We start from the raw sequence: 16,373 nt of genomic DNA, 5'->3' as shown, positions 1-16,373 counted from the left end.
ACTAATTTTAAAACTTTAGTTTATTTGGGTGGGTGTTTCTGTGTATATTTTCTATAGTCAAATCCTTGAAGAGATGGGGGCTTGGGGAGAAAAAGAACAGGGGGAATATTGGTGAAGGGTAAAATAGACTCAAATCTTTTTGAACAGGTGATTATTTTATAGGCCTTGGAGGTTTAAAAATTGGTAATACAGCTTTTATCTATGATATTTTTTCTTCCAGAGAAGTTGTTCCCCAGACTTGGGGCAAGGGCCAAACCTTAACATGTTGTTTTCTTTATCATTTGGCTTCTGGCCTTAGACACAAAATTGTTTAGTAGTAGCTAGTGAGGGATGGGGGAGCCTGCTGGGCTGCTGTCTATGGGGTCGCACAGAGTCGGACACGACTGAAGCGACTTAGCAGCAGCAGCAGCAGCAGCAGTAACTTGGATTATAAAGACTAAGATAAGTGGCTTGTGATTCACTTCTTGTTCATGGTCCCTTTAAAGCTGCTCCATTCATAAGTTCATTAGAGGAAATGCCATTAGTAGCAGTTTGGGAAAACTATTCTCTATAGAGCCATTCTCATGTTATGGTTATTTCTGATGCTCTTGATAGTACTAGTAATAGTTCCTGTGTCTATTGAATGTATATTATATACCAGATATCAGGTCAGTGCTTTCCATATATTAATATTATCTTATTTAAGTCCTTATAACAACCCTAAGAGTTAGGTATCATTTTATCCAGTACATTTTGTGGTTAAGGAATCTGTTTCCTTCTAAGTTCTGAAAAGGTGCTTACCTTTGGGTCTTAATTCTTTCCTGTAGAAGAAGAAATCAACAACATGAAGATTGAACTGGAGAAGTACGGGATTCAGATGCCTGCCTTTAGCAAGATTGGGGGTATTCTGGCTAATGAGCTGTCAGTGGATGAAGCTGCATGTAAGAAGAGCGTGATCTCATGGGTTCAAGTGGAGTTGTTGCTACTGCTTTCAATGATTAATACTGTAATGGTGGTCTTGGACATGAGGAATTTTGCCAGCAAGTGTCTAGTGGCTCAGACAGTAAAGAGAGAGAGTCTCCTTGCAATGCAGGAGGGAATGGCAACCCTCTCCAGTATTCTTGCCTGGAGAATCCCCAGGGACAGAAGAGCCTGGTGGGCTACTGTCCATGGAGTTGCAAAGAGTCAGACATGACTGAGTGACTAACACTTGGTTCTTTCTTTAGGTCAGTAGATATAGTGTCAAACACTGCTATACAGTCGTCTGTGCTGTTATTTGGAAATAAGTGATAAAAAATCAAATAATTTTGATTAAAATAAAAGCACTAGAAAGCAAACTCTACATTTCAATGCCTTTTTTAGTTTCTTAGCTTCTAATGGTGTTTATATGATAATTAAGGGTGAACATTTCCATAACAAATGCTCGATGCTCCCTGCAAAGTCCCTTACTGAATGTTTTCCCCATAAGATTCCAGATATGGATTATAGGCAGAGCTGTGACTTTGTTTTCCCTATGATTCCAGATATGGATTATAGGCAGAGCTGTGACTGTGTGTGTTAGGGAAAAGACAGGGCTCACAAGATCTGGGGATTCCTCTAACCCCTTTGTCTATGAAAAGCAGCCTCTGTCTGTGCTGCGGGATTGCCGTGTTTGAATGTGTAATGTACATCCTTTACTTTATATAACCTCAGTGTTCTGTGTTTTGAATTCTTTCTTTCAGTACATGCGGCTGTTATTGCCATTAATGAAGCTATTGACCACAGAATTCCAGCTGACACCTTCACAGCTTTGAAAAATCCCAATGCCATGCTTGTGAATCTTGAAGAATGCTTGGCCTCTACCTACCAGGACATACTTTACCAGGCCAAACAGGACAAAATGGCAAATGCTAAAAACAGGGTAAAAATGGAACATTTGCTCTTTTTAATTGATCTATCGGGGCTTCCGTGGAGGCTCAGCTGGTAAAGAAATATGCCTGCAATGCAGGAAACCCCAGTTTGATTCCTGCATCGGGAAGATCTGCTGGAGAAGGGATAGGCTACCCACTCCAGTATTCTCAGGCTTCCCTGGTGGCCCAGCTGGTAAAGAATCCGCCTGCAATGTGGGAGACCTGGGTTCGATCGCTGGGTTGGGAAGATCCCCTGGAGAAGGGAAGGGCTACCCACTCCAGTATTCTGGCCTGGAGAATTCCATGGACTGTATAGTCCATGGGGGTCACAAAGAGTCAGACACAACTGAGTGACTTTCACTTTTCACAATTGATTTACAGTTTTTCATTATTTAATATGACTCCATTTTAAAGATCAGTTTTATTGAGATATTAATTGACATATAATAAAACCCAACCATGTAAAGTGTACAGTTTGATGAGTTTTGACCAGTGTATACAGATATGTGATCACTATCCACAAAGTTCCCATATCTCCCTTTCAGAGTCAACCTCTACTGCCTCCCTCTGTCCACCCCTGACCCCAGCAACTCCAGGTCTATTTTCTATCACTTTAGCTTACCTTTTTTGGAATTTTATATAAATGAAATGGAGTTACCAATATGTAGTCTTTCAGTGTTAGATTCTATTTTGACATCTACTTTCTTCTTGAATTGTGTGCAAACCTGTGAGAGGCTCTGAGATCTAGTCTGAGACAAGGATTCAGGCTCCCAGACGAGCAGGGCAGGGTTCACCAGTGTCTCCTTCTGCCGGATTTTGGAAGAACCCTTTGAGCTTGTTACTTACGAGTGGATCTCCTTTTTATGTTTTTGGTCACAATCAGGTAGCATTCTGCTTTGTTCTTTATTAAGGATTTTAAGCTACACTCTTCCTTGCTCTTGACTCTGTCATGGTGGGGGAGGAACACATGTGTATTTCTGTAGTCTTCCTAGAGACCTCAGCTAATTTAGCTACACCTTTCATTCCTCTTCAGACAGAAAGCTCTGAGAGAGAAAGGGACGTTTATGAGGAACTGCTCACTCAAGCTGAAATTCAAGGCAACATAAATAAAGTCAACTGTAAGTATGTGCCCCCGTCAGGCTCCTAAAGGAATGTCACTGAATAATGTGCCTGTGGATCTGTTCAAGGTTTAAGTTTATATCAGACATTTGTGGGTTTGCCTGGGAACTGTTGCATATTTACTGTCTTTAGTGTTCATTAGTCTTCTCTTTGGGCTCCCATTGTCCTCAGGCAGCACACCCCCCGCCCCCCTGCTCTTCTGCTGTAACTCACAGACTGGAGTTTTTGGCTGCAGTTTCACTCTTTTCATCCTGTGTTAGACACTTAAATCTGAAGAGGGATTTTATTTTTCTATTTTTAAAGTAATACTAGTTTTGTTTTTCTTTTAAAGAGTAATACAAGTTATCCAGAAATGAGCCACAAATAAAAAATTAGACTCCTAAGAATAACCATGCTTGGTATTTTTAACATACCCTTCAAAACATATATTTAAACAGAAATGAGGTTGTCCTGTTCATCTTGATTTTTGTGTATGTGTTACACAAAAATTAATTTGAAAAATTAATTTCTTGAATTAATTTAGTCTCTTCTGCAAAAGAACCTGCATCAGTTTCTTATTACTTGCAGACAAAATGCTGTTCCCTGGCCTCACGGAGCTCTTTCTGCACCGTTTCATGCATACAACTCTCTGTAGACACTCCTGTGCCTAATTATCTCCCACGTTCATTGTGTTCATCTTATGACTCATGAAGAGTGGCTCTGGAGTTGTTCAGACCTGGGATTTGATCTCTTGCCCTTGTATTAATCACTGTGGGAACTGGGCACCTGTGGCATAGAATCATTATACGCGTGATGAGCTAATATATGTTAATTGGCTCGTGTTTAGTAAGCACTCAATAATATTATCATTACTGTTGTTAATCATGTAACTGCCCCACTGTAATGCCCTCACGCCTCATCTCTTACCTCATCCAAATTATACCCATCGTTCAAGATTCAGCTCAGTTCTCACCTCAGCGTGTATCCTAGCTCACAATATGCTTGCCTTTCACATCTCCTACAGCATCTGTATGCTTAACCACACGATTTTGTATTTAATTCTCTATTGTCTTAAAGTGCTTGTTTTTTGTTTTTTACATCTATATAGACTTAAACTTGAGTTTACTTATGAATTCTGCTTCTTTTTAAATCCTCATAATTCCTAGCATAGGGTTAGAGTCACCGAAAGAACTAAAAAAACCTTGTTTAATTCAACCAGACTTGACCTTATCTTATTTTGATCAAGATAATAATAATAGTAGTGATAGTCATCAGGGTCCTCTCTATTCTTTGGAGATCCCAATTTCTCACTTGTACTAATGCTCTGAATAACTGGTGAGAATTTATAGATTTTACCAACTCCTTATGGTAGACTGACCAGGAGTCTTGTGTGTTCTGTTCCGTTCTGGTTCATTTAGGATAATAGCTTTCTGAATAGAGCTGTAGTTCCCTTTACTTATGGGTGATTGGTTGTGCTCTATCTGTATGAATACTGCTTTAGCCAGCAAGTATAAACCAGAATGTTCTTGCACTTAGTTCTCTCTGTAGAAGAAAGTCCAGCACATTTCCTGCTGCATACACTGCATAAAATACTCTTTTATTTACTAAGGGACTTTTCTCTACTATGTTGTTTGGGGCCTTTATTGCTACACCTGGCTGATTGTTAGAGTTTGTTATAAACTCATAAGGAAAGAAACGTATGCGTGTATTTTGAAAGTGTTCCGTGCATATTGTTCTTACGTGGTCAAAGGAGCAAAATAGTAAAAATTCCCTCAGATATGTTTCAGTGAGGAAGGTAGGCAAATGCATAATTTCAGGGCAACTTGGCTAGAACAATTCAATGAGTAATTTCAAGGCAACCAGAGACGTGTGAAATATAGTCATAGAGTAAAGACAAGAATGATGACTTTTCCTCAAGGTTTGTACATGACCCTTCACTGGGGTTCTTAGCGTAGATAAGGAGGTGAGGATAAGGCAGAATTCTCAATAGAGGGACAATCTTTTCCTAACAGTAGGGAAAGTCAGAGACAAGGGAAAGTTGGAAGACAGAGGGACTTTAGGTCCCAAGAATTATCTTAATGTAATTATAGATAAGATTCTTTCCCTAGGGTTTGAGAACGAGCAGTGAAGCCATTATGCTGCCCCAGAAGAAAGCTGCAGGCCAAATAGTTAAAAATGAGAAAGAGTTCTTATTTTTTTGTTAAGTAAGATAAAGAAAATTAGATAATTAAAGCATAGTGGGAGAAAGTATGTGAATAATGTTCCGGACCAGTGGTCCCCAACCTTTCTGGCACCAAGGACCAGTTTTATGGAAGGTAATTTTTGCACGAACCAGGGTGATGGGGGTGGGGGTGGGGAGTGGCTTCAGGAGGAGTCGAGCGCGTTATGTTTCTTGTGCGCTCTATTTCTGTTGTTGTTACATCAGCTCCACCTCAGATCACAGGCATTAGATCCTGAAGGTTGGGAACCCCTGTTCTAAACTTTATAGTATAAGTATTAGTAAATATCCACTTAAATATTTACGTGTTTATGTACATAGTAAGTTCACATTTCCAGTAAAAGCATAAATGAATAGATGCCTTTGCAGATGGATCATCTGAGACTCCGTGTTACAGAGAGGAAGCCTGGTTGTTACCAGCCTGTGTTGCTTTTATTTGCAGTCCCCCGCTACTACAGAAGCTCCCTGAAGATGGAGACAACCTGTTTGTTTTGTGCCTGACTGTGTTTACAGCATGGTCCTTGTAGGAAAATGCTTGGTTAGTTGGCTAGCGGCCACGTAGACCTGCAGCCGTGATTCAGAGAGCTGCTCACATCCTCTGTCTGGTGACCAGTGAGCCAAATTGTAGGGGAGAAGGTTGGGAAGAAGGGAACGGCCTTAGGAATCTAGCCTTTTGTCCTTTTACCTCTTGGTGTTATTTATCAGTTCTGGTTTGAGACTTTGTTTTTTCTTGGACTGTTTTCTTTATGACACCTTACATTAATTTTCTTTTTTGTTGTTGTTGTTGTTGTTTTTTTTTTTACAAATGAAACAATTTAAACTGATAACTACTGCTATGCCCCCAATATTTTGATTTTTAGTATTTTATTATTGATTTGTTTTGCTACTTTGGTGATAAGATTAGATGTTCTTTCCTGGGTGGGGCACGGGAAGGAGAACCCTATTTTTTCTTCTAAAAATAGGGAAGCTGAAAATAATAATTATAGTTTTCCAGGGGCTGTCATTTCTGAAATCAGAAAATGTATTATTTTGACTTTCAACTTAATACCTTATTTATTTTATAATATGCAAAGTACTTTCACGTGTATGATTCCATTTAATCTCATGAGGAATCTTAGGAGGAACATACCTTTATTATCGCTTTCAGATGAAGGGAAATCTGCATTTTTATTGTCGATAATGTGATAATGACCTTGTGTGATGTCAGGTTCTGTGACTAGAAGTAGAGAATGTTGAGGCAGCGTGGAGAGCCCCTTCTGCTCCACATGGTCAGACAAGCCTCGATGTCTCGGCACTGTTTAGGGGCAGAGTACCTTCTGGAGATGCCAGGATGATGGATTCAGAATGATGCTGAATAAGAGATATTTGAAGGAACTAAGGCTCTTTAGTCGGGAGTAGACAGTCACAGGGAAGAGGGGTTGAAGGTACTCAAGTATCAACTCTAGTGTGTAAGCTTTAACAATTTTTTTTTTTTTAAACAGAATCATCTAGAGATGTAGTAAATTGCAGTGGGAGATACTTTCTCCTGTGTAGTAGTTTAGTCTGGATAAAGACTTGGCATTTTAGCGGAATGCAGGCATGTATTATTGGTGCCTCTTAAATTGCTGCCCTTATTGGTGCTGAGCTTCTACATCTAGAAGTTTGTAAGTAGGCCTGGGGTGTGGTCTAGGAATCCGTTAATTCTAAACACCCTGGGAACCTCTGAACTTGGAGACTTTAAGGTTCTCTTCTACCCTCAAAGCCTAATGCTTCTGTGATGCTCCACAGGAAAGGCCAACTGATTATATTTCCCCATTCTGAACTGAGACTGGTTTTTGGGAAGGAAAAAAATTCCCGGCTGTGATGTTAACATAGTTTTGTCTTAAGCGTTTGCCTTTTTTTCCCTCCTCAGTGCTTGCTGCATTAACAAATATAGACCTGGCTTTGGAGCAGGGATCTGCACCAGCCTTGTTCAAGATCCTGCAGTCACCTGCACTGGGCCTGCGAGGGCTGCAGCAGCAGAATAGTGACTGGTACCTCAAGCAGCTCCTGAGTGACAGACAGCAGAAGAGACAGGTAACAGCATCTTGAGTGGCACCTGTAAGGCTTGACTTCCATCTATTTCAATCTCATGCTGATGTGTAAAGATATCTGTGGGGCCTTCCTCCCCACCCCCCACCCTGCTAATATAACTGTTCCTCCTGCATGTGAATTAAGCTGTTTAATATTCTCAGGTAAAGTACACATTGTCTTCAGCTCTCTTTTCCTTGTAGAGTTGTAAATCCCCTCTTAAATAGCTTCGCCCACCCTCTGAATCTCACCACCCCTTCACTTGAAGTCCGTTAAATCCACAACTTGAAACTGCTGGGCAGAGGGCTTCCCAGGTGGCTCAGTGGTAAACTATCCACCTGCCAATTCAGGAGATGCAGGTTCAGTCCCTGGGTTGGAAAGATCCCCTGGAGAAGGAAATGGCAACCCACTCCAATATTCTTGCCTGGGAAATCCCATGGACAGAGGAGCTTGGTGGGCTATAGTCCATGGTGTTGCAAAAGAGTCGGATACAACTCAGTGACTGAACAACAACAGAAGCCATTGGGGAGAACCTGAAATTTTATATTCTTCAGGAATTCCCACTTTAAAAAAAAAACCATATCTCATGAGTTTCCTCCGGCTAATACCGGGAAAGCATTTAATATTGCAGTAAGAGTAGACTGTGTGGGATTGTACTCTATGGGTTTTTATTTTTTAGAACAAATATAAGGGGCTTTTTTTTTTTTTTTGCTAAATAAGGACTAGTATACATTTTATAAATTCTCATTATTGGCCAGAGAAAGCAGCATTAATGTGCTGATGCTTCTATAAAGATTTTATCTTTGAACATTTCGATGCTCTTTACAAAATATTCTTTTAGGTGTGCTGGTATCTGGAAAGTCATTCTTCCCCAGATTTGACAAGGGTTTTTGACTCCAGTTTGGGCTGCTGCTTCAGCTGCTTGTAGCCTGAAGCTGTCTCTTAGGTCTGTGGCTCAGTGTCCCTAATAACTTGTTGGGATGTGAAAACTGTGAGGTCTGGACATGCAGGCAAGCGTCATCTTTACCTGAATGTTCTCTGCTTTTCTCAGGGTGGTCAGGCTGAGCCCCTGCAGAAGGAGGAGCTACAGTCTGGAGTGGATGCTGCAAACACTGCCGCCCAGGAATATCAGAGAAGTAAGAGTCCCCTCAGCTGTGTGTCCCCTGAGGTACTGAGTAGGGGAGCAGAGTGCCTTTGTGTCATGGAGGGGCCTAGGAGTAGATTCTGTCACTCCTCAACCCACCCCAAGCCTATTAGCCACAGTCAACTACCAGGTACCTTTGGTGGCAGTAGGAGTCCTCCAGTTTTAAAAGTAGAACCAGAGTCCGTGTAGGCTCGCTTTGGCTCTAAGCACGTGCTTACGTGGTTGGTTAGGACTTCCCTGGTGGCTCGGTGGTAAAGAATCTGCCTGTCAATGTAGGAGATGTGGATTTGATCCCTGGGTCAGGAAGATCTCCTGGAGAAAGAAATAGCAACACACTCCAGCATTCTTGGCTAGAGAATCCCGTGGACAGAGGAGCCTGGTGGGCTTCAGTCCATAGGGCTGCAAAGAGTCAGAAACAACTTAGTGTCTGAACGACGACGACAACAACAACTTTGCCAGGCTCTCCTTGTTGTAGGGGAGGGATGTTTTAGGTAGAGTGTAGTGGTGGCAGGCAGGAGGAGTTGGAGCGGAAAGAAAACGGGTGAGGAGAAGAGAAGAGGAAAGAAAACAGATTTACTGAGATGCGGCTCATGTACCATTGAGTTCATCCTCAGACTGAGAAGACCACTGTCTGAAGGTGGAAGTTCCACTTCAAACGTCACAACTAATAGTTTAGCTGCAGAATATGATTTTCTCCTGTGAAAACTGGCGTCTGCGCCCCCTTGGGGCTCTGGGAGCCAGTGGCTTTTCTCACCTCGAGTTCTCTACCCAGGGTTGGCGGCAGTGGCAGCAATCAATGCCGCAATCCAGAAGGGCGTGGCTGAGAAGACTGTCCTGGAACTGATGAACCCCGAAGCCCAGCTGCCGCAGGTGTACCCGTTTGCCGCCGATCTTTATCAGAAGGAGCTGGCCACCCTGCAGCAGCAGAGTCCCGAGGTGAGCTCACCAAACCCGTGCTGTTTGTGAGCAAAACGAGAGTGGACATGAATTTAATACCCACTTCTGGGTGTAGTTAGGCAGAACCTTTTTTTTAAACCAGAATCTTAGACTCCTTGTAGTTTTATTAAATGTCTGACCTCCCTGGGTCTTCCAAGATGTCCTTCCTTACTCTTTCCCCACCTCTCCCTTTCTCTACAGCATAGCCTCACCCACCCTGAGCTCTCTGTTGCGGTGGAGATGCTGTCATCGGTGGCCCTAATCAACAGGGCACTAGAATCTGGAGACATGAACACAGTGTGGAAACAGCTGAGCAGTTCAGTGACAGGCCTTACAAACATCGAGGAGGAAAACTGCCAGAGGTGGGTGCCCCTGACCCTAACCTCTCTCTTCTCTGAGCCAACATCTTATTTTCTCTGCAGGAATCCTGACTTCCTTGTAATCATCTTTTGGTTCCCCCGCCCCACCCCTGCCCCCCGTATTTCAATTCATTTTATTATGCTGAAGGATTTGTAGTAAATTACAGATACTATAGCATTCCACTCCTAAATTTATTATAAATATGCTTATTTAAAGCAATGAGGATATTTGTCATGTAGTCAAAATAACATCCTTATACCTTGTCAAGTCAATAATACTTCTTGAATATTTTCTAAACCCAGTCTGTTTTCATACTTCTTCTCTTGTTCCCAAACTGTTTGTTCTTTTCAGCTGGTTGTTCAAACCAGGATGCAATCCATATTGTGTCCCTTTGGTATCTTTTATTTATTTTATTTTAAAAATTTATTTATCTTTAATTAAAGGATAATTGCTTTATTATGTTGGTTTTTGGCATATGTTAACATGAATCAGCCATAAGTATACACATGTCTCCTTCCTCTTGAACCTTCTTCCGCCTCACACCCCCCGACTTTGATATTTTTTAATCTAGCATCGTCCCTTTCTTTATAGTGCTGACTTGTTAAAGAGTTGGAGCCAGCTGTCCTCTAAAATGTCCCATTTTCAGTTTTGGTTGCTTCCTAATATTTGTTTTATTCCTGTAAATTGGAAATCAGGTCTAAAGGCTTGTCAGGATTCAGTGAAGTATTTTTGGTGATATGTATTTCATATTTTCTCATATTAAGAGGCACGTAATACCGGCTTGTCCCCACCATCAGAGATACTGAGGTTGATCCTTGGATTAGGCAGTCTGCCAGTCCCTTCATTGTGTATTTATTTTTCTCCCTTATCTCCAGAACATAATCTTTTTTTTTGTACCTTTTACACCATCACAATGTCCAGTTTCCCATTAACCATTCGTCTAATGTTTTTAACCCCAACTGATAATTCTTGTGTAAACCCAGATTTCCGGTGAGAGTTGCTGAATGGTGATTTGTTGACCTGTCATTCCTTCTACGTTTATTAGCTGGTGCTTGACTTTGTTTTCTGATCCTCAGAGGGGTTGTCTGAGCTGCTGCCTCTGATTTCAGAGTTAGTCTTACCTGAAATTTAGAACAAGTAATATAAATATTTTTCATATAGATAATGAGAATTAGTGGTATCTTTGTATTTTTACCCTTTGTTCAGGGTAATGCCTGGGTCCCAAAGCTGACCTTTAGAATACATCAAACTGTTGGGGTTCCTCAGCCATCTCTTGGATCCTGTGCCCCCACATCTTCTTATTCCCGTCCACAGAAATAACCCTGCAGGTCCCTTTTCTAAGGTTGCACTTCTCTCTTTTGTCGGGGGAATGGGGCAGGTATCTGGATGAGCTGATGAAGCTGAAAGCTCAGGCCCGTGCAGAGAACAATGAATTCATTACGTGGAATGACATCCAGGCTTCTGTGGACCATGTGAACCGGGTGGTGCAGGAGGAGCATGAGCGTGAGTGAGCTGCTTCTACTCCCCGATCATGCCACAGCCGTGCATGTGTGATCCCACCCTCCTGGGGACACTACCCCAGGGGATTTCTGGGAACTGAAAAAAAACAAAAAAGCCTGTCCATTTAACTATCTCAAAAAGCTATGGTTGTCTATTGTTTTAAAAACACCAGGCTACTGCTATAATTGGAGGTGTGTAAAGAGAACTAAGCTTTTTCAGGAGGTGAATTGAATGTGATGTTACTTTTATTTATTTATTTATTTATTTTTTGATCTGTTACTTTTAAATGCTGTTATAACAGGTTCTGACAGTGCCTGGAGCTAGATCATATTGCACAAATTGTCCTCCCTAAGAGGTCTCTCACTTCAGACACCAGCTTTGAACCTGGTGTTCCCAGGTCACCGCACTTTGGAAAATATATTCAGGGGTCCCCTCCACCTGCTCAGTTTCAGTAATTGACTAGACTGACTGACTAAACTCAGGAAGGCACTGTACTTGTGATTATAGTTATATCATTGCTGTTGTCCAGTCACTGAGTCGTGTCCGACTCTGCAGCCTCATGGACTGCAGCAGCCGGGCTTCCCTGTCCTTCACCATCTCCTGGAGCTTGCTCAAACTCATGTCCATTGAGTCAGTGATGCCGTCCAGCCATCTTGTCCTCTGTCGTCCCCTTTTCCTCTTGACTTCAATCTTTGCCAGCATCATGGTTTTTTCTAATGAGTCAGCTTGTTGCTTCAGGTGGCCAAAGTATTGTAAAGAGTACAAATTGACTTTTATTGTACAAGAGTACAAAAAGAGTTTTATGTAGAGTACAAATCAGGACCAGCCAAAAGAAACCAATGGGGTGATGTCTGGAAGGGCCCCAAATTCAAAGCTTCTGTGTCCTCAGGATTTGTTGCCCTTTCCAGCCCATCGATGTGTGTCCTAGCCCGGGAAGGTCACCTGAGCTCTGGCTATCCAGAGGCTTTACTGGGGCTTCATTACTTCTGATTGATTGAATTACTTGGCAAAGTAGTGGCCAAGTAATTGAATTCAATTTCCAATTTGCTTTTTGTGTCTGGAATAGCCAAGCTGATGTTCCGAGATCGTCAGACTCAAAACCCCAACCTTCTGATCATATGGTTGGTTTTTCCAGCATGACCAGCCCCTACCCCAGAAGTTTCTAGGGGCCCAACAGGAGTCACCTGTTTGGCATCAACTCAGGTGTGATCCTAGGAGCCTACCACGAACAACAAAGATACTCCTATCACTTGGGAAATATGGTAAAGAATCTGCCTGCAGTGCAGGAGACCCGGGTTTGGTCCGGGTCAGAAAGATCCCCCAGAGAAGGGAATGGCTTCCCACTCCAGTATTCTTGCTAGGAAAATCCCATGGACAGAGGAGCCTGCTGGGCCACAGCCCAGGGGGTCGCATGGAGTCAAGACACTACTGAGCAACTTTCACTTTCCAGAAACCAGAGACAAAGACCAGCCAAATTTTTTATTATACAGTGGAGTCATTACAGAAGCAGTGCAGGGACTTCTCTGGTGGTCTAGTGGTTAAGACTATGCACTTCCACTGTTGGGGGTGTGGATTCAATTCCTGGTTGGGGAACGAAGGTCCCGCATGCCATGTGGTGTGCCAAAAAATAAAAATTAAAAAAGAGTAGTCCAGCTGGCTGAAATACTTAAGGAGTGAACACTCCTAGTTTTATGTAGTGTTTCCTGTGAGAAATAATCAGTGATGTAGTGGGAAGAGCCTTGCCTTGGAGAAGGAGGCCCTGAGCTTTGATTTTCCATCTGCCACTTGTTTGCTATGTGATCTTAAAGAGATACCTAAACCTCATCCTTTTATTTTTTTCTATAAAAATGTTGAACTAGGTGATTTTTAAGATTCCCTTGAATGCTTCAGTTTGGGATTGACATGTGCAGACTGCTATATTTAAAAAGGATAACCAACAAGGACCTATGTATAGCACAGGGAACTCTGCTCAGTGTTATGGGGCAGCCTGGATTAGAGGGGAGTTTGGGGAAGAATGGACACGTGTATATGTATGACAGAGTCTCTTCGCTGTTCAACTGAAACTGTCATAGCATTGTTAATCAGCTATACCCTAATCCAAAGTAAAAAGTTAAAAAAAAAAGAGATTCCCTTGAACCCTAGACTTTTTGTGAGTCAAGGATAGCTTTGATCACACATTGGAGTATACTTGAAAGCTATCTTGTAAAGCTAGTTTTATCATGTCCTCATCACTCTTCAGTTAGACCAATTAAAAATAAAACAAAAAGACTTAAGATTTCAATAGGAAAATATATATAAGGGAGTTTACTTAGATGAAAAAAGCCCAGTACATTTAAAAGAAAAAATTTAAATGCTGCTTAACATTTTGGATGGCAAATTGTAGTTTAACTCATGGTAGCACTTGGGTAGAGGATTGATGGTCACTTAGCTTGTTTAAAGACTGATTTATTTATACAGTTTCCTAATTTAAAAAAATAACCTTCTGTCCATCTCTGTGTAGGGATTTTAGCCATTGGTTTGATTAACGAAGCCCTGGATGAAGGTGATGCCCAGAAGACCCTGCAGGCCTTGCAGATTCCTGCAGCTAAACTCGAGGGGGTCCTCTCAGAAGTGGCCCAGCATTATCAGGACACATTGATCAGAGCAAAGAGAGAGAAGGCCCAGGTGAGTGGCCCTGAGTTGTTCCTTTCTGTTCAGAGAAGGCCATCCATCCTAGAACTGAGACAGAGGGAGGGGCGTTCACGCAATGACTTGTCCTTGGGCACCCTTAGATTCAGAGCAGTGGAGCACACAGTGTAAGGGTCATAGACTCTGCCTTCCAGAGCTTGTGCTATTTTACACATTTGGTTTGTTTGTTGGTGTTTGTTATGGTTGTAGACACATCTCTATGTCTCTTTACATAAATTCTCTGTTGAAACATAAGATCCAGGAAAATGTGTCAGTTATTTAAGTATACAGTTGTATAAATGTTCAAGTGAGCATACCTATGTAACTGGTGCTCAGATTATAAAAGCATTAAGAGAAACCCCCTTATACTCCTTACATCCTCATTCATTCCCTGCAATGTGCTGGTAACCAGCGTCCTGATTTCTAACACCACAGTTGATTTTTGTCTGGTTTTGAACTGCATTTAAACGAGATCATACATTATTTACTATTGTGTCTGGCCTCTTTTGCCCCACATAATGTTAGTGAAATTCATCCATGTGGTTGCATGGGGCAGTGGTTGGCTCACTCTTACTGTTGTGTGCTGTTCGGTTTTGTGGTTACACATTCTGTTATTGGTGAATTTTTGGTTGTTTCTCACTTGCTATTGCAATCAGTACTCCTGTGAATATTCTAGTGCATGTCTTTTGGTGAATGTGTATATGCATTTCCGTCAGGTATACATTTAGCAGTGGAATTTGTGGGTCATAGGGAATACATATGTTAGGCTTCAGTAAATAATGCCATAAAGTTTTTTTTTTTTTTAATAATGGCTTTATTGAGATACAGTTCACATGCCGTATAGCTCACTGCTTTAAAATGTACAGTCCAGTGGTTTTTCGTTGTTCATAGACAATCAGTTTTACAGCATAACCAAAATCAATTTTGCAGCATTTTCATCACCCCAGAAAGAAACCTAGGGGACTTCCCTGGTGGTCCAGTGACTGAAACTCTAAACTCCCAGTGCAGGGGGCCCGGGTTCAATCCCTGTTCAGGGAACTAGGTCCCACATGCTGTGACTAAAAGATCCTGTATGCCGCAAATAAGACCCAGCAAAGCCAAATAAATAAACAAGTATTGTTTTAAAAAAGAAAGAAACTTGGTACCCGTCAGTACCAAGTGGTTTCCCTGCCATCTCTTCAGCTCTAGGTACCCATCCGTCTACTTTCTGTCTGTGGATTTGTCAGTTCTGGACATTCCGTATAAATGGAATCATCAGTACAAGGTGTGGTCCTTTGTGACTGGCTTCCTTCACTTACCTTGGTTTATCCAAACTGTAGCATGCATTAGTGTTTTCTTTTTATTGTTGAACAATATTCCGTTGTATGGCTGCACCACATTTTATTTATCTATTCATGAGCTGATGAGCATGTTTCCACTTTGTGGCTGTTAGGGATAATGCTGATATGAATATGTTTTCCAAAGTAACTGTCACACAAACAGTTTTAGAAAGTTTGTTTTGCCTCTTAGCCAGTTTGTTGAGGAGATGGATGAGATTTACACCTGTTTTAGTCCTCTTGATGAGTAGGAAGTCGCCATGTGTTTAGTAGGCCCTCAGTTGTTTGTTCTGTGATTAAAGTGTAATGACCACCTGTTTGTCTGAATTGTGGTTCATCTCCTTTTAAATTCTTCCAACAACAGTTGAATAAGGACCTCCTCAACAGTTGTGCCGAGACCTGCAACTCTGAAGATCCCTGCCATGAGGTTCTTCCAGCAGGCAGAAGAGCTAAAAGAATTTCTTTATTCAGGAGATCAGATTCTTTCTGGAAAGTGAGAAGTAGTGAAACAGACCAGGGCTTTTGTATAATTGGAGCTTTTGTACACTGACACCCTTGTGGGTTCTGTAAGTTTGGGCTGTGGGGTAGGAGTTGTAGATAATACAGTTTTTTTTTTAAGAGGCAGAAATCAACTGTGGTATTAGTCCAGTGCCTAGATTTTATTTTAAAAATTTATGTGTTTATTTAGGCTGCATTGGTCTTTGTTGTTGTGCATAGGCTTTCTCTAGTTGTAGAGAGTGGGGGCTACTCTAGTTGCAGTGTGAGGCCTTTTTATTGCAGTAGTTTCTCTTCTTGTGGAGCGTGGGCTTTAGGGTGTGTGGGCTTCAGTAGTTGTGGCACATAGGCTTTTGGTGCCCCTTGGCATGTAGGATCTTCCCAGACCAGGAATTGAACTGGTGTCCCTGCATTGGCAGGCAGATTCACAACCACTTACCCACCAGGGAAGCCCCATAATATAATGTGGATATATCTTTGATTCTCTTGTCATGAGAGTACTTGATATTAAAGTGTCCTAAATGTATACATGTAGCAAGTACCAGGTTCCTTTTAAGAGGGTCATTATTATGCATGTCAGTTGATCCTGTGCTGTGGGTTGAATCACAACTCCCAGGAAATTTTGTAGCCAGGAAATTGAGACAGAGACATTAGCTGGTTTTAGTTACTCTGGTGAGAAACAGTTGGCCATAGGAAGCCATAAATGGAGGTCTGTCTGTGAC

At 41.8% G+C, this 16,373-nt stretch overlaps 1 protein-coding gene across 1 annotated transcript in view; it reads left to right on the top strand.

Moving 5' to 3' along the window:
* The window catches only part of IQGAP1 (IQ motif containing GTPase activating protein 1), a 107,062-nt gene that overhangs the window by 52,508 nt on the left and 38,181 nt on the right, over positions 1 to 16,373 (top strand). Inside the window, exons 7-15 of the mRNA XM_070775164.1 lie at positions 807 to 920; positions 1,701 to 1,879; positions 2,902 to 2,986; positions 7,076 to 7,239; positions 8,285 to 8,369; positions 9,150 to 9,313; positions 9,515 to 9,675; positions 11,052 to 11,176; positions 13,674 to 13,837. Coding sequence (XP_070631265.1) covers positions 807 to 920; positions 1,701 to 1,879; positions 2,902 to 2,986; positions 7,076 to 7,239; positions 8,285 to 8,369; positions 9,150 to 9,313; positions 9,515 to 9,675; positions 11,052 to 11,176; positions 13,674 to 13,837 — 1,241 coding nt within the window. The remainder of the gene's footprint in view (positions 1 to 806; positions 921 to 1,700; positions 1,880 to 2,901; positions 2,987 to 7,075; positions 7,240 to 8,284; positions 8,370 to 9,149; positions 9,314 to 9,514; positions 9,676 to 11,051; positions 11,177 to 13,673; positions 13,838 to 16,373) is intronic.

This window comes from Bos indicus, chromosome 21, assembly GCF_029378745.1.
Source record: "Bos indicus isolate NIAB-ARS_2022 breed Sahiwal x Tharparkar chromosome 21, NIAB-ARS_B.indTharparkar_mat_pri_1.0, whole genome shotgun sequence".
Classification (NCBI taxonomy): domain Eukaryota; kingdom Metazoa; phylum Chordata; class Mammalia; order Artiodactyla; family Bovidae; genus Bos; species Bos indicus.
Note: the sequence above shows the minus strand (reverse complement) of the source record. Positions and strands in the feature narration are given on the sequence as shown.